Source organism: Cheilinus undulatus, linkage group 22 (assembly GCF_018320785.1).
Source record: "Cheilinus undulatus linkage group 22, ASM1832078v1, whole genome shotgun sequence".
Lineage (NCBI taxonomy): Eukaryota > Metazoa > Chordata > Actinopteri > Labriformes > Labridae > Cheilinus > Cheilinus undulatus.
The window spans coordinates 20,032,901-20,051,617 of record NC_054886.1 but is presented as its reverse complement, the minus strand read 5'-3'; the positions used below and the strand labels follow the sequence as shown (position 1 = coordinate 20,051,617).

General features: G+C 37.5%; 1 protein-coding gene across 2 annotated transcripts in view; it reads right to left on the bottom strand.

Annotated features, from left to right (window-relative positions):
- The window catches only part of LOC121504174 (phospholipid-transporting ATPase ABCA1-like), a 269,110-nt gene that overhangs the window by 116,238 nt on the left and 134,155 nt on the right, over nucleotides 1-18,717 (bottom strand). For both annotated transcript variants that reach the window (XM_041778824.1, XM_041778823.1), the window contains 4 exons: nucleotides 12,291-12,505; nucleotides 9,769-9,847; nucleotides 4,385-4,587; nucleotides 930-1,014 (listed from right to left, as the gene is read on the bottom strand). In XM_041778824.1, coding sequence (XP_041634758.1) covers nucleotides 930-1,014; nucleotides 4,385-4,587; nucleotides 9,769-9,847; nucleotides 12,291-12,505 — 582 coding nt within the window. The remainder of the gene's footprint in view (nucleotides 1-929; nucleotides 1,015-4,384; nucleotides 4,588-9,768; nucleotides 9,848-12,290; nucleotides 12,506-18,717) is intronic.

Genomic DNA, 18,717 nt, shown 5'->3' with positions numbered 1-18,717 from the left:
ATAGTGTTTTTGAGATTCAGGCAATGTAGTACTGTGATGTTATGTAATTTATCTCCTATGCATAGGGGCAATGAGTAGCATTTTTAGTTAAAATCGCAAGAGCTTGAAGTGGTAGAATTCTTCTATGGTACTTTGATGTCAATGTCTTGCCTGCATCCTGATGATGTCTATGATGTCTTAGTTGTGTAGTATCTTATGATGTCTGCACTCTGATAGATGTGCTGTGATATCTTTGTTTGCATGGCATCACATGACGTCTGGGTTTTTGATATTTTTTTTGTTGTTGAATTATTATCTTGATCATATTTTTGGTGAGATTCTTTAAGTGTTTTGGATTCTGCTGATGTTGTCGTGTGTCATTTGTTTTGTCTTCTTTGTCTTTTGTTTGGGTTTTGTTGCTTTTCTGCACATCAAAGCACTTTGTAAACCCATGTATTTTAAAAGTGTGTATAAAGTTATTATTATTAGTAGTAACTTAACTATGATAAAGTGAAAAAAAAACACAACAGCCAGGACTGTCTAACCTCAATTTTCTACTATAAAATACTTTAGAGAAGCACAGATGCATCAGTTTAACAAAGGTATGGTCAGATTTTGACCCTGTTGACAAACATCATCTATTTGCAGTAAAATACCAACAATATCAACTGCCAGTGTTTATCTGTTGGGTCCAATCAATTTAATGTTGGCATCTAGTTCAACAAACTGTGGATACAAAGATAATTTTTTAATTAGGAAGAGGAAGTTACTTTTAGGACAAATTTACCAAAGAAAATATTAGAATAGTGGAAGTCAAAAGAAGCAAGGTGAAAGACACTGGCACCAGCACTGGCCAGAGAGACATAAATAATAATAATCAAAAGGTTTTAAAGGCTTAAAATGGGGTCAAAGCCAAAAAGATCATTGTATTACACAGATAAAAGTTTTACCAGTGTTGTGGTTTGACTGAAGCCAGTGAACGCTATTGGATATTTCCGTGTCCACTTCAGTATCTTCAGCCACTTTCAGAAATATCTGTGAAAACAAACATAATGAATGAATTAGGGCTGTCAAAATTAATGCGTTAATGTGGGTTAATCCATCATCATGATTAATCTGATTAAAAGTTTTAATGCAATTAACCCATCTACAGCACAGAATGACTCACAATCCCGGGAAGGTCTCTGGCAATGCATTTTGGGCAGTTTGTCCAAGCAGGGTTACCGTCGAGCATGCCGCCGCGCATGCGCAAATGGGCCGCTGATTCGATAGTGACCAACCAACTCAATATGGAAGACGCTAAACAGCACGCTGGCCCTCTCGATGGGAAATTTGAGTACAAAAAACCCCCAAGACGGAACAGTCGACCGACATAAAATATTATGCACATTCTGCAGGAAGGAGTTTTCTTTTCACCAAAGCACTTCCAGCTTAGAATTAATATAGAATAAAAATTAATGTTATTGAATCACGATTAATCCAAATTAATCCACAACAACCATGTGATTAATCTGATTAAAAATTTTAATCGTTTGACAGCACTAGAATAAATACAGCGAGGGCTTAAGAGGGCTTATTTCTGTTACTGCAAGCATGCTAACCAACACTATGAATGCAAATATCAATACTATAGGAGTGAGCCATAAAGGCTGCAATAACAACTCTTTCTGTTGCACTGAAACTCAAATTTTCTCAACAAGTAAAGGAAAATTAAATGCAAAAGCAACTTATCCCTGTCAAGCTTCTGCTTGGAATCAAACAGGGTTGTGCCTCCACAGAGACCCTAACCTTTACTTGAGGACCTGCCAAACAGCCTCTTAAGTAGCACTAACCTCTTTGACTTTGTTTATTAATTCAGGCCATATGTCAAAATAAATAACTCTCCATACTTGTGAAACATTTCTGAGTGACCTCCCCTTATTTCACTGTGCCGTGCATGTTAAATCTTGTTTCAACATCTGCTCTATGTCTGAGAGAGACTAAAAAAAACATCATTTTACTGAATGTGGCTTTTTGAGGGGAAATATATGTGTAAAAAACAAACACAATAGAACTACCATCATAAAACACTCAAAATTACAAATGTAAGCCTGACCTTCTATAACCTTAAAAAACAGTAAATGTTATAACAGAAAAACTTTTATCAGAAATCCCAGCATGTGGTGCACAACAAGTGTAGTCGGACATCAAAAGAAGACATGGGCGGATGAAATGACCTTGTTGTGTCTGAATTTTAGGAATTCAAAAGGAATTATTTACTGTGCCTGCAGGCCACGGTTGTGTGATTCATGTCGGAGCAACACGCAGAGCATTAACCAACAGTCACTCAACTTTATGAGCCAAGACGAGCATGTATGCCAAACATACTGGGTGAGACACTTATTCAGGAGAAGTAAGACTGTGTGTATTTGAAACAATGACAAAAAGGCCATGAATACTTCTCACTTTGATACAGCTGTATGGAGAAATGTTTAACCAGTTTGGTTTAACAATTTCCAGTTCTTAAGGAATTGTTTGCTATGCTCCATTCTGCTGACTGTCCTTAGTGCTAGCTGGCTATCGCTAGCAGTTTTGCACAAAAGTCTTTTATTTATGGTATGCTGTTAAGATTCTTGCAAAAACATGTCTTTTTCTTATGATTCCTAGGCACAGGAACTGCCCCTTTCTTATTCAATTAACTTAAAATGAATTGGGTAAGGGCAGTGAAAATAAAGCAAAGCAAAGGAGAGTTGTTAATTCATACTGCAAATATGAAATAAGAGAAATTGTTCTAAACTGCTTAAGCATCTATTAACAGATCAGAGAGCAGTATTCACAATATCCTGACAATTCATCTAATTATGTGCACATTCAATGTGGAGTCCTGCAAATGTTGGTTTTCTGGGCCCAAACTTAGGGTATAACTCTAAGTATTGCTGTTGATCAGCTAAGGTAGAACTTGATCTTGACATTTGAGCACCAAGAATACAAAATCTACATTTTATCTGAACAGCAACTGCCCTTTAGAGGCTGAAACTGTCTACTGCAGCCAAATTACTTCAAAAAGTTTCAACATGCTGATCTGGTCCTCTGTGACATATGTGGTGTCATCAGTTAGCACCACAAAAAATTAACAGTTACTGCTTATTTTTTCCCTGATATCATCATTTCACACTCATTTATGGTAAGCTACTTTGATTCTACAGACTGAGTGATGTTGTGGCTGATATGGGACAGCAGAAGGAGGGAGTGGGCATGTCTTAGCCCTGTTCCATGACATTCTAAAGACATAAAAGATCTATGTAAAGTTTCAAATTTACTATCGTTTGTGTTATATGCAGATGACAATGGTTTATTCTGTTCAGGAGAGAATTTTAAAACTCTGGCAAAAAGCACAGAAAATGAAACAGTCACTTCAAAAATGGTTTGAATAAATAAAGAAGTTCTAAAGTTATGATTACATTTGATACTGTTGTCTGTTTTTTTTCCACGACTCTAAACTCTACCATGAGCCCAACAAAATCAATGAAATTAAACTAGACCCCTTTATGAAAATACATCCTAATGCAAGTACTAGTCCCTATGTTTAATCTAAAGTGTATGACACAGAAAAAGGCACCATTTTTAATAAAATAAGTTATTTATCAAAAGAAAAAAGAAGCTCTCTCTGACATAACGATGATGAAAGTGTCTGAAATATGCACAGTGTAAATCTAGCAAAGATTAAAGACTTTTTGGATATATTGTTGCTGCTCTGAGGCTGCTCCGGTTTTAAACATGGCCACATTTAGACCATCTCAATTTGTTGTTCATCCAAAATTCATAACTTGCACATTGCTTTATTTTTCAATACAATTGTGCAAATTTGCCAAATTCTAAAGACACTGTGTGCCTTGTTCAGTTGAAGGAGAAACAGCTTTAAAGGATAAACAGTAAGTAATGTCAAAACATGATGAAGAAATTCCAAAACTGGTGTTGGAAGCTGCAAACGTAAAAAAAAAACAAAAAAAGAAAAAAAAAAAAAAAACATGTACCTGTCACCGTGCTTGAAATTAGGGTGAAATAGTGCTCAATCTGAGCTACTGGCTAAAACATAGAGTGGTTTGTGACAGCGCTGCCATCTTCCATCTGCCAAATGATTTGCCAAATGTGTTTTGAGTTGTGAGAGGAATTAGAAAACTGTCAACCACTTTTGGCAAAGCAAAGGAAGAAAATAAGTAGTTCAGAAAAAAGAAGAATATAAAAACACTGTAGAAAGGATAAAAAAGAACTGTGTTACTGTGTCATTTATATAAATTGCAACAAAAACAAAGGGCAATGTCTGCTGTCTGCATATTTCTATATTCCTGCGTTTATGTCGGCTGTCCCTCTATATGTGCTCGGGCTAGTATCTCTGGCTAGCTTTTCAATCCCACGCTCTCTATACCTCCTCCAGTGTGGTGTCAGAGATGCCATAGCTGGTCAGGCCGAGGCCAGCCATGGACACGTCTAGCTCTTGGAAGAGCTGGGCAAAGGTCCCGTCTCTGGCTCCACCATAAGGCAGGATGTAGGTGATCTCTTGACCGATGCTCTCCAAGAAAACCGCCTCAGGAACGTGGCGCCGCACAAGTTGACCCACGGTCGTCAATTCTGCCAGGCAGAAAGACGAAAAATCACTCACAATATAAGCACACAAACCACTGACCTTTGTATTAAAAAGACATGTATCTATCTCCACTTTGGGTCAACTTAATCTATTTCAAGGAAGCTGTTCTTTATAAGGATGGAGTAGACGGAGGATTCAAAAACACAAACCAACCCTACTGGATGCATAATAGTTTTCTTTATTACACAACAGCATTTTTAAGTTGTCTAATATCAAAAATTATGTTCTGTTGACAATATGTAGGATAATAAAAGTGTCAAATGGGTTGCTTTAAACAACACCAGCACAAACAGCTATTAGCTAAATAAAGGATTTTACAGCCTGAGTAGAAGCTGCAGAGGAGCAAAACCCTGAGGAACTCCTCTGACCATCATAAATTTAAACTCTGGTTCTAGTAGAGATCAAACAAAGACCCAGGATTTAGACTGCAGGGGTCACGCTGGATAGGACGTGTAGAGGAGCCGGACCCTGAGGAAGTCCTCCTAGTAAAAGCCTGCAAACATACTCCTCTTCACTCCTGCCAGGATCTGTTACTGATCATTGATGTAGATAATCCTTATTGAATATAAAGAATGGACAGGAGTTTTGGAGTCTTTTAACTGAATTTCTTTAAAACAAAAGTATAAAGAGGTGATGGGCGTGACAGAATCCTTTTCATGCATTTACCAGCATGATTTGAAATAATCAATTTCATTAAAAAAGGAAGTGAAAAACTGAAGAGAATTTAGATACACCAGAAGAGAAATGGAAGGAATTATATACTGAAGCACAGTCAGGTCAAATACAGAGAGGAAGTTTCAGTGGAAGGTAATCAAAAGATTGTTTCAGACACCAGACATGATTGCTAAAAAAGGCCCATAGAACTCAAATGAAAAATGGAGAAATTGCAGACACAAACTTGCAACCAAACTAACAAATTTTGGACATGAATAAAATTTACATTACAGTGCATTCAAACATTTTTCAGATGCCCTTCAATTTATCAATTTTATTATGTTACAGCCTGATGCTACAGTCTGAATATAATACTGTACTGAATATAATAATATTACTTAAAACGCAATTAAAACATAGTAGCATGACTCTCAATACGAGGGTGAAACAAGTTTTATGCTATTAGGGAGGAGGCTGGGGTGGAGGTGGTTAAGCTTTGCCAGCAGCAGCAGCGTGGCGCATCAGTATTAATCCAAGCAGGGATTAGTGAGAAGTAAGTCATATTTGAATGGATCACTTGATTGAGAGAAAGAGCTGTGAGAGATGGGAGGTAATAATTGGGGTCAGCTTGCCGCTGAGCTCCATTATTTTGCTGGTGGATTTTTTTCATCTCTCAGCCAATGTGGCCAGTAAGTCAAAGAGTTAACCTGGGCAAAGCAATGATGTATGACACATTTGCATTCCCTTGCATGATAGATATACAAGAACAGCACAAGCCCAAACAGGTCTGGCAGTGAGAGCAGCAGCTAATCTATTTTGAAAGAGAGCTCTTTCAGTAGTGTGGAAGTGATCTAGCTATAAGAGGTGGAACATTGAACAAAACACAATACAGCTGCTGCCCCCTTTTGGCAATAGCTTTGCACTTTGAGGTTGGTAGTATTTTATCACTGACAGTAGATCATTAGAAAAGAGGGATGGAAAATGCTCTTCATTTAGTTCAATCACCGATAAAACATTTAGTTTATATTCTCTATATTGTCATATGTAGCATTCTCACAAATTTCCTAGAAATATGGTGACATAAGATTCATTTGGGTCCATATCATCCAACCCTGGTTGATCCAAAAGGATCTTTACTTGAATATCCTAGCAAAGTAAAATATTGAAAACCAGCAGCATAATGAATTTAGATCACAACATACCTAATGCAGTGACCTTTAAACACACTGAAACAGATCAGTGGACATAATTCTCCTGCCTCATCCATCCTGAAGCTGGGTCTCTCTGAGAATCAATCAGGACAGTGTTGCAGAACACATGGCATCCATTATTGATCCAAAACCTCTCATACATAATTACTGCGGCTTAACAACCAGCCGCTCACTGCTTTATGAAGAAGTAAAGAGATCGGCTTCACACATCACACTGAATTATTTGTGAAAATGTGTGTGTTCCTGTTTGCTGGTGTGTCTGGTAATAAAGAGGAATGTGCTGTCACCAGTGAAAATGTGGTTACTTTAATGATATAATGCTGTCTTGTATTTAACCACAACATTTATGTTTATTTTGAAGATACACAAAACAAACTGGATCCTACCAGAGTTTTCCCTCACATCCTGTTTTGTATGAGTGCTTTTGTTTATAAGATCAAGAATTGAAATGATCAAAACACATCAGATCTACAGTTGAATCTGTGTCAGTTTGGACAGAGCTGTTAATTCATCACTCTCTTTTAACTAGCTGTTTGATATCTTGTATGGGGATCTGATGAATTATTCAGATGTCTATAAATGATCAAATCTTATGACAAGTGGATATCAAAGCATTATGTAAAATGTGAGATAAAATGCATTGATCACAGAGTGATTGGTGTTTGGCATAAAACATTTCAGGCTGACGAAAGTGTATGCATTTGTTAGCACTGATTCATTTCTATTCTATACAACGCTTTTCAGATTAGTATTAGGTTTCTGCAGATAGTGAACATGGCAAATATGACATAAATATTGCAAACCACTCTTTAAGCTCCAGCAAGGAGTTTCTAAACTAGTTATGAAATAGAAAGAGATAATGCTTTTAAATCCTGAATTTAATTCAAGTGTTATTAACCCCCTTCTCCCCTTAAAACAAGCCTTTGATGGCATACTCAATTTATGTCTAGGAACACAGAAAAAAAAAAAATTCAAGTCTCTCTAGGTTTACTTCTTGCTAACTACACTCCAAGTTTCACATTTCATCTCTATCCTGATGAGGTGTGTTAAGCTGCTAATGACTTGAACATGTTTCCTAGTGAAGGCGTTCACAATAAAAGCGTCTCAGAAAAATAACAGCTGTGGACTTTTATTGTGAAGGGCTTGACGGAATAGGTGTGTTTAGCATTGAGTTAGCTTAGCGTTGGCTGCCATACCGGAGAGTTTTTGCAGCTAGTTTACAGAAGCTTTTTTGACTTCATCTAACATCGCAGCCTGGATCTTTGACTCACTGTGGACTTAGAAAAGAAAGTCAAAAGTTAAAACAGACCTTTAAACTGTTGTTTAAGCTGTTGTAAGAGGAAGAGCTGCAGCGCTGGGCTCTGAGACCAGCCAAAGCAGCACTTAGCTTGTGTTAAAGCCCCAGGCAGGCTGACAGAGACAGCACACTGACTTGGTTGCAGTACAGCCGTCAAACTTTGAGAGGAGAGAACACATGTTTTTGCCTGCTTATCGTGCTTAATTTCATGCCTACAACATAGGCATTCAAACTGGTGATGGCGGTGTCGCAAAAATCCATTCCGTGACAAAAATTTTACTGGTGACTGTATTAATACCAGTTTACTGCCTACCTCTACTCGTGCCTCTAGATGACCATTAGCTGTTACAAGAGTCGTAATTTCTGTGTAATTGTTTTTAACACTCATTAACACTGCTGTGGGGTAGGTGTCAGACAAGGCAACTAACTGCTTCCTGACAAAACAGTCTTACTACATTTACCTCAAAAAAGGTTTCAGTGAAGTTGTGGTGAGTTGTAGGTTTAGCCTTTGAAATATAGCAGAAAAATACTTTTAAGAAGAAAAGCTGCCAAAACATGTGACAGGCAAGATCTGCAAAAAGTTAATATTCAGTTAGGAACACTCTCGACATTCATTTTACCATTTTATTGCAATATGGATGTACAGTCTTACTTGGTGGAAAAGGCTCTGCTCAAAAGTTGCCCCCTGGATTAGTCAAGCAGCATGCTTTGACTCTTCAGGAAGCGCATAGCTAGAAACCCAAAAACAAACAGAGCCCCAGCGCCGGCTTGGCAGGGTTAGCAGGGCGTATAACTACCATGTTCTGCATGAACTAACAGTGAGCATCATTTTGTCCACAAGGGGTGCCAAAAGCAAGACTAACAGAAAAGTACCTTATAGGAACTTAAAGACCATATGCCATTGGTCTTGTTTGGTTGAAATGCATTCGTCCAAGCGAGAGGTGGAGATGCTTGTTAATAACTTTGTGAAACAATGCAAGGGCAGGATAACATCAGGGCTATTTCTGCTTCTGCCGCACTCTCTGTGACGCACGGTCATGCAACAAAGTCAGCTCTGTTAACTGTGGTGTGTCTGGTTTGACTCTCAGGATGCGGTCTGTCAGTCAGATGTGCGAGTAACTGTTCCTTGCACCATGGCTGTTTGGAAAAAGCTGAAGCAGTTACATATAGGCTAGTTACGAGTTCTTTTTCTGGACTAAAACTTAAGTTTCAGTTTTATTTCCTGCCATGAATTTCCAGAAGGGGAGAGGGTGAGAGAATGTAGATATATTCAAAAATAAACATGGGTTCTGACAAAATTTTAGATCGAATTTGAGGGACCACGTCTTCTGCTATAAATTAGAGTTGTGAAATTTCAGCCTTTTAATAAAGATACTACCTAACAAAGAGTGTAAATGCAACTGAGGATGGGCCTCTCAATTGTATAAATGACCCATGAACATACAGCTCATGCTTGGGAGAAAGCCCAACTCCTAAGAAGTCATAAATCAGTAAAATGTTCCTCTACAACACATCACTCCTTTGTTAGGAGCTTCTAGCTTTGCTATTTTCAATCTGCAGATCTGTCATACTTTTTAACACATTATGTTTCACAATACAACTACCAATATGTAATTCCATTTCATCTTTACTGTACTTTCATCGTTTCATCACCTACCAATCCAGCCATCCCTTTAGTGATCTTTCATTTAACTAAGACGTTTAAAAATGCACTAACCAGAGATTGAATATTTTAACAGCATCTCAAGGCTCCTTGTAGTATGGAAAAATCTATGAGCAAATGGATATTAGCATACATAGATAATGCTATTTTGAGTGTTATGAAAATTGTTTGCCTGTTTTGGAATGGTTCCCAGACTCTAATGGTGTGAAATTTAAATACCTCTCTTTGTTAAAGAACTTAGATGTTTAAAAAGTTTGTCAGTGTTGTATTAGTGACTTGGAGATTTTAATTTCTGAATATAATTTATATACAACAGGGGAGGTTAGAAGGGTTCTTTTACCTGAAGGGTCTGAAACGTCTGAACCCTGGCTGCCAAACCCATCATCCGGGCTGCTTCCCCTCAAAGGAACATCTTTCTCCTGTTAAAAAAAAGAGGATTACACAGTCTTCAGTAAGTCTCACTGTTTAAATGCTGTCTGACATTAATGAAATAATGGATGCCATCCACAAACTTCTATTTAATTGTATGCATGAGTCGACAAGTAATGAGGTCGACCTTCAATGTAACATGAAGTCACAGTCTTTTCAATGCACACAAACAAAGTTTATATTCTAATTTCATAAAAGGATGAATAAACCTCACTGCATTCCCATTTATCAACTAAATTTTAATCACTATGAATGAGATGAGGATGATCAAACTTTTCCTAGCTCCACTTCCGAGTTATATCGGCTGTGTAATTGCAAAATCTTCCTTTGAATTACAAAGTCGTCATCATGGAGAGGTAGCCGTTCTGCCGAGCCCACAAAGGTGTTTGCATGTTTATTTATTTATTTCGAACAAATGACTCTGCTCACCTCAAAGAGCTTGCAGACTAATGGTAATTGCTCGAGCCCTGCTGGCATCAGTGCATCTTGTTCATTTGCTCCTATTGATTAAAACTAAGTGTGCGAGGCACCATTGGCGAGCAAATGCGAGAATCACCCCTCTCCCCGGTGACAATTAGTATCATCCAGCACGTAGGCGTTTGCCAATTCTCATGCTGGGAGAGACTAAACACAGATCATTATAGGGGGAGGGTGGCAGGAGAGAGAGGGAGCACTGAGGAGAGTAAGAAGAGGCCGTGTTGAATAATAGACTAGAGGTGTGTCAAATAAACTGACACAAAAAAATGATCCCATGATTCCATTTGCAGCTGTTGAATTAAATAAAGTGGTTTTAAGAGGATTAAAGAAGAGTAACTGTATAGCCATTAAAAGGCCCTAACCATCATATTGGTGTTTATCAGAGTAAAATGGCATCTCTCAGACAGTGTTTGGTGTTTCAACAGCCAGCACTTGAGAGGAATGGTTCTGAATGGCTTACGTGTTTTACTTAATTACAGAACTGTTTTTGAAAATAAACCAGACTTTACAGATCTTACAAACCTTATTGCAAGTGTTAATTCTAGTAGGCTTTTTTCAGCCTTAAATGGAAGGAGCAGATAGAATTATTGGCTTCTTTTGGTGTGTGATTAGAGTGGGCACTTTTACATCACTAATAGCCAATCCTTATCCACTGTTGCTACAATAATAATGTTTGGTGAAAGCATGATGACAACAAGCCAATAATCTGGAACCTCTTAAGCCCAGTTCAGACCAAAGACTTGCAACTCAACAAGACGATTTTAGAACGTCGCTGGTGAGAGTTGCAGCTTGAATCGAGCTGTCTGGTGGAGTCACCTGCAATTCAGCTTATCAGGTAGCAGGCAGCTGGTTCTAGACATTACGAGCAGATAAATGTGAAAAAATGAAATATTAATCTTATTTTCGAAAGCATTAAAATGTCAATTTCACTTAAAGCCATGCCATTAAATATGGAAATGAATACATCTATCTTTTTTTCACTGATCATCATGGTAATCACTTGTCATAATGGCACATATAAAGCACATATATAATAGCCGTTTGTTTATCACAACAGCACCCCTAACGGGCAGAGGTTGTAGGTGTTCAGACTGTCTGGTCCGTTTGGCCAAGAGCAGTGTGAATGCAAACCAAACCAAAGGAAAGTGCAACTGTGTTGAAACAATGTTTCTTTCCGTTCCAAAACGGACCGAGTCCCTCGGACTATACAAAACACGCAAAAATGAAACCCATTAGTCACTTAGACCGACTCCAACTGAAGTTGCCAAATTTAAAGTAAATTTAAAGTACAAAAATTAATAACATTTAAGACAAAATTACTTTGCAACACTTTTTCAAAACTTGGTGATTTACCTTTCTATACATTTTGCATACAAATTCATTAAATAATTTTGCTGGAAAATGCCTATTTGCATCACGTTTATTACAGAAAACACATTATTCGATCAATTTTCATAGTGCCCCTAAATTTCTTTACGTGCTCCTAACTTTTCAACTTAGGAGCACATGTGCTCCTTGGGAAAAAAATTAGTGTAAAGCCCTGTGAGAGGGTCAGTGCTCATTCTCATACCTTCAATTCATTTAAATATCTTCATTTTTCAAATAACAATATTATTATTTTTTAAATCCAAACTCTAAGACTTTTGCTTCTTTTCTGTTGTTCACTGTCTCCATCATCGTGGCTTGTTAATTATTAATCTTGATTAATAACTGTATTTATTTATTTATATTAACAATTGTAATAATAATAATTGATATTTTGATAATAACCAAAATCTAGCATTAAAACCCCAACATTATTTGGTTGAAAAAAAACACATGGTTTAAGAGAGCAGGTGTCAACCTGCCTGCTGAATAACACTTGTTGCCTGCGAGGCATAAATGCTTAAGCTTTCATTTTAAATTGAGCTTAAAGGCCTTAAAAGAAACCACAAATTGCATACTGGTTGTTCATACCTCTTTGGCCTGACTCTGTATGATACCGTTACGCTGAGCCGTCATCTTTTCAGTCCCATCTCGGACCAGTGTGAGATAGTAGCCGCTGCCAAAACATTTCTTAAGGAAGAGTGAGGAGCCACAGCAGCGCATCTTGCCTTGGGAGATGATAGCAATACGATCGCCCAAAATGTCTGCCTCATCCATATGATGTGTCGACAAAATGATGGTCCTGCCTGAAGAGAAAACAGAAAGAGAGATTCAATTGATGTCACCTGAAAGACTACAATAAGGAGGTGCACTTTCTGTCTGAAGTAAAGTGTGAGTCATAGACTGTCTGAAGAAAAGAAAAAAAAAGTTAAAAAATAGACAGGAAATCAGAAAATAAGTAGCACTTCTAAAGGCACTTTTCTCTTCGGACCATGTTTGTTTTTGACAACTGTCGTTATGAAAAAGAAGCTCAACAAGAAAAGAAAGCAACAGATCAAACGTGTTCAAATCAAGCCAATATCACAATCTGTCTCTGCACTTATCTCCTTATTGCTGATTCCACAGTGCTTTTGTATCCAAGCTTATCCACATGGCAACAAAACAAACTCCAGAGGAGAGCGTGGGCGTGAATCTGGGACAAAATTTAAATCATGATAAAGGCCACCTAAGCCTACTTTCCAGCGTTTCTATGCGTTTCTGTGAGAGCACATTTAATTTCAGCTCTCTCTTTGTGCTGCGATTTCCTTTGATTCAAGAGGCATCAAACCGAGCGCAACTGCAAAAACAACTACAGCATGCGTTACAAGGTTATTCACAGGTGTTCTAATCCTTTCATACCATGCTGCATGAGATAACACATATTAATTATCACATACCCCAGAAATCAGAAAAAGGGACTGGATGTGTGATGAAGTCACAGCATGGCCATGTTCCTGCAGTCAGCTGAAAGCAGTATCAAAAAACAACAACTGGGTAACTTATGATCCAGAAAGGTTTACAAGCAGAAAACATTTAACCCCACACCTTTTAATATCAAATTACAAAGACAGACTTTGGCTTAGAAGCCAGTGACTTAAAAACTGTTAGATAAAGAGAGTTATGTTTTTTCTACAGTCATTAAGGCCAAAAAGTTATGAAAATGGAAACTAAAGACGGATGCTTTAAGAAAAATATTGGTCATTATTTGAGGATAAATGAGATACAAACATGCTAACAAAGAAGGAATCAAGAAAAAACAGGAAATGGTTTTAGTGGGGTTTTTTGAGAGGACTGGACAGTGAACAGAGTCAGGATGGCCTGTGGTAAACTGCCAAATGTGGGGGTAAAATCTTAAGCAGGAAATGTTATTTAACCACTGAGATTAAAAAAAAAAACATCATGGATGAATTTCACATCACAAAGGTGAAAAGCTGTTAAAAAGTGTCCTTTCTTGTTTGCTCAGGAAACTACTAGATAAACATTCTGGGATGGTGTGCAACACAGACCAGGGAGGTGAGTTATAGGGGAGCTTGGGCAGCAAAATGTGCAAAAATTCAACACATTGGTGCTTTAGGTTAAAAATAGCAATAAATAACCTTACAATAATCACCTCCACTTATACATTTAGAATAGTAATAATATAACCTTAATCATTTAAGTACTTTTCATCTAGTGAAATTACAAAGCCAATCTTTAAACAATCCTATGTTCAGAATCAAAAATAACTGGGCTGTCAAGTGATTAAAAAATTTAAAATGATTCCCCTCAGAATTTTTGTACTTAACTGCAACGACTCCCATTTTTAAATTCCACTTTTTGTATTTAAAACTGTGTTGTTTCACTGTGATTTTTTTTGTACTCTTAAAATAAGTGTTACTGTCTTCCTGTTTGGATACAGGCCTGCTTTTATTCTGGAAGAAAACCAGGAATAAGGAACTTGCAGTAGATCTAAGATTATGATATGAAGGTAATCACAGAAAAGAAACTTGTTAAAGATTGAAAAGGTAAATAAGTGATGAGTTAAAGAGTTAATGTTTGACATCACAAGGTGAAGATGACTTCTGACTTGTCCATTGAGTTGTCTGTGAGTTTTTTAAAGCAAAACCTGACATTAAGGCACAGTGGTGAACTGTTTTTTTTAGGTCTGTCAGCATTAATGCATTAACCACACTTAATTAAGGTCCATTAACTTTTTTAATCAAGATCATTTGATGCTATATTGTCCCTTAAAGCACACTTTGGTTAAGCCACTGAAACATCTCCCTGCAGCTACAGTAATAATATTAAGTAATACAGCGATAAGTCAAATGTCACATTTCACATAAAAACACTCACAGACAGCTCACTGGACAAGTCAAGAGCCTTTGTATTGTTCCCTTATTTCCTTTTCAATCCATAACAAGTCCCCTTTTCTGTGGTTAAGTTCATATCATAATCTTCGATCTACCCAGAGTTTAAAAATAAAAGCAGGTCTGTATCCAAACAAGTCAACTGCCCTAGTTTAAAAAAGTATAAAAATCCAAAATGAATCAAGAACAGAGTTAAATGCAAAACAGGGGCATTTTAAAAGGTGACTTAAAGGGAAAATTTTGAAATCAATTATTTGACAGCCTAGCTTATGACTGATGCTGCAGTGAGATGCTGCGATGGCTTGATCAAAGCATGCTGAAAGGCACAATGTAGCATGTTGTGATTGTAAGAAAAAAGTAAATGCACTAATCATCATTGCGTTAATGCATTAACACTGACAAACCTAAAAATCAAAATTAGATTATGCATTAGCTAGCACTACTGCATTCACCTGAAACCTGAAAAAAATGTTTCTGTTTTGCTTAATGCTTTGTTCTCCAGTATTTCAAATACTGATACTGAAGTTCAAATACTGTTTAATGTAAGCTGTTGGGGACAAAATCACCAGACTGTTAATCCAAAGCTTTTTTGAATGTCACCTGAGGCTCCAAAATCAGCATGTTGCTATTGTTATTTTGGACATATTAGCCCTGCTGACATTAATATATGGCTCAATGCTCTGCTATGCCAAAGAACCAATAGCATGGCTGAGGACTATTAGCCATGGAGAGGCGAAGTAAGTTTCACTTCACATCGATTTCCTCCAGAGATGACAGGTGTGCTACATCAAGCATATTAATCCCCAAACACGGTGAAGGGATGCTCTCTCGGTAAGTAGCTGACTGGCTGCAGTTTGCACCCTTTCTGCTCTGAATTTGCTGGTGTTTATTGCAAAAGGTCAGGCGCTCTGCCGAGCTTGGTGGCTGAGTTAGTTAAATTTGTATCCTCGCAGGTCACATTATCCCTGGGACAAGGACACACTCTGAGGTCATTAACTACAGCCCAATGCAGCCATTCTGCTTGGCCAACTATTTCTGCTCAGTCTCCCCTCTTCCTATTCCCACCACCCCCCTCTCTTTTTGTAGCCTGCCACCAGCTGAGCTGTTAAATCCATCCCTTCTTAGTTAAGTATTGCAGCCGTATGCTATGCCAAGCAAGTCTGGATCCCACTATATACAAACTCCAACAAAACGCCTGAGTTGAATGAATGCCCACAGCCCAGTCAATTTAACATATGGGGGAAAAAAGCTATGCTTATAAAGGGGGTGGGCTGAGGAGATTGCTTGAGGTTTAGTTTGCCTGAGCCAACTCATTTTGCATGATGCTCAAAACTCTAGATAATTTTCCTGGGGATTTGTTGTGGTTTACAAGAAAAAAATCAAATCGCAATGCATCTTCTGTGGGTTGGGAGCAAAATAAATGTGTTTGGAGTGCAGATGGCCCACAAAGGTGTTCTGATTTATAGCATGTTACAGTGCATTACAGCACAAAGTGATATATCAAATTGAGTTGGGTGTGTTCAGGTAAATTGGTAGTGCTTGCACTATGCACAGCAACGTGAGGCTGAAAATCTGGGTTTTGTTATTTTGCTTCCTTCATTCTAAATCAAACTGATAGAAGTGGATTTAACAGTGGCCTAAAGGTGGGTGAATATTATGTTAATAGACCATGAGAAAAATTATTGGACCGAGCGGTATTAGGGGGAGAGTGTGAAGGTAAATTCATCATTAGTGATGCAGTGAACAGTGAAACCGATCTCAGATGACAGCTATTGAGGCCCACTTTGAGTGTGTTTACATCTCCTGCTTTATGTTTTGTTTAAGCATTTACCCCGTTTTCAGAAACCAGAATGAGCACTTATCCCATTTTTGAGAAACCCTATTCTGCTTCCTAAAGAACACTGAAAGAAAACAAGATACTGTGGCAAGTACTCGCCTTACCTTATTTTCTGACATTTGCAGACGGCATGCACAAAGTAGAACTGTAAAACAAACAGCTGACCTATTCAAGACTGTGGTGAACAGGCCAAAGGACGCCACCAGTGACTTCCTACGCAGTGGCAGTGACAGTAACAGGCTGGCACCAGTGGAGGTGAGAACATGTTTAATTATTATAAGCGTTTTTTTTTATCTCTATTAATTAGGTTGTTGCATCATTAACTGCAACTTTATATATACTTTATATTTATATGCTAAGCCTGCTATACGTCACAGTGTTGTCCTCTTTTCTCAGATTTAAAAAATGCTGCAATTCGTGATGTAAAAAATTAACATTACTGTCACCTGCCCATTTAAAATGTAGCGCTCAGAAACTGGAACACTGTGTTTACCATGCTTACAGGGATAACATTAACCAGGTTTCTCTGTGTGTATGAGCACATGCCCAGTCCTGATTATGATTAATACTGGAATAAAGTTAATAACTGGGAAACTCAAGGAAGGGGCCTTTAACTGGACCCATTAGGGCTTGGGCACTTCATGTGGGCAGGCCTGCTTGACTGTAATCTACTTTTGCCCTGTTGAAACTCAGACGTAGTCTTAAAGAAATGAAAACTTTCAAAGGTGACACAGGTTGAAAGATTATTTCTACTGCTTCAGTACAGTGTTGAATTTTGTATGATCTCTCAAATGTTATAGCTGAATATTTGCTATTTGCTCATGTCATCCTCTTTGCACTCTGCATCATGATTTATTTAAGACATCTGATCTTGAAGCATTTGCATTTTAACCCAGGTAATCTTGATGATGGCTTTGTTTTTTTGACCTTACAGACGATCACATAAAATAAACAAAGGCTGGTACATTTAATACTATTTGCACTGCAACATTGGATTTCAATCCATCATTCATTTTCAGTCCTGGGAGAAATATAATATGTATGGTGGCCAATTTTTTACTACTGCCTCAGAAACCCTTTAAATACATGCAACAGCAATCAGAGACTACATGGTATTTTCCTGAGTGGTATGACATGTTAAAACGTTTGTGTGTAACATTGCAGTCAAAATGGCCTCTTTAATGTGGATACAATTAAATACATCTATTTATGTGGCTTACTCTGGTAATCAACCTTTGAACAGCTTTCTACTGCAAAAAAAAAACTTCAGAACTGTTGTTTACAGAGCTATGAAAAGATTACAGAAATGAAGAACAGCAAAACAGTTTAAATGTTTTCTGTCACTCATTCTTCTTTGTCCTTATGTTGTAATGCAATACAATTTTGTCAGCCAATTAGAAGCATTCAAGGTTTAAACATTCACCACCCATAAGGGCGGATAAAGGGGAGGGCTTTCAGGGGCCCAGCCAAATTGGGAAACCATGGAGGCCAGCAAAATCATGGTCCAGTCTGAAGTAAAGCTGTGATAACAATTTTTTCCTGAATAAAAATCACTCTTATCAAAGCAACAAAATGTATTGATGTATTTATGCTGTAATATAACAAAGCCTTTTTTTATGAATGACAACCAGTTTTCTTAAACAGAACTACCTTTTCTTGGTAACATTAACGGTGTGGATGGGTACATTGAACTAAGAAATTAGGAAAGACTCCATAGCTAATGCATGATGTGCACGTCAGGAAGCCAGAAAATAAAGTAGAAAAAAACAGAGTGAACTTTAATATAAAAGAATAAAACAATTGTGAAAAGAGGCAAAAATGGCATAAAAGGGGTAAATATGGTTGCAAGTGGCAAAAAGGAGTTAAAAGAAGAAATGAAAAAGTGGCAAAATTGGTTAGATGTGGATTGAAAGTGGCAAAAATTGACAAAAATAGTGGTGATAAGGGGTTAAAAAGTGGAAAAAAAATTGTAGGAAATAGTGGTGAAAAGGGGTTAGAAGTGGCAAAAATGGGTTAAAAGAGGCAAGAAAGAGTGAAAAGAGGCAAAGTTGGTTGTATGTTGGTTAAAAGTGGTAAAAATGGACAGAAATAGTGGTAAAAATTGGATTAAAAGTGGAAAAAATAGATGGAAATACTGGTGAAAGTAGAAAAATTGGTACGAATGGGTTAGAAGAGGCAAGAATTAGTGAAAACTGGCAAAACTGGTTAAATGTGGGTTAAAACTGGCAAAACTAGACAGACGAAGTGGTGCAAAAGGGTTAAAAGTGGCAAGAATAGATTAAAAGGGGAAAGA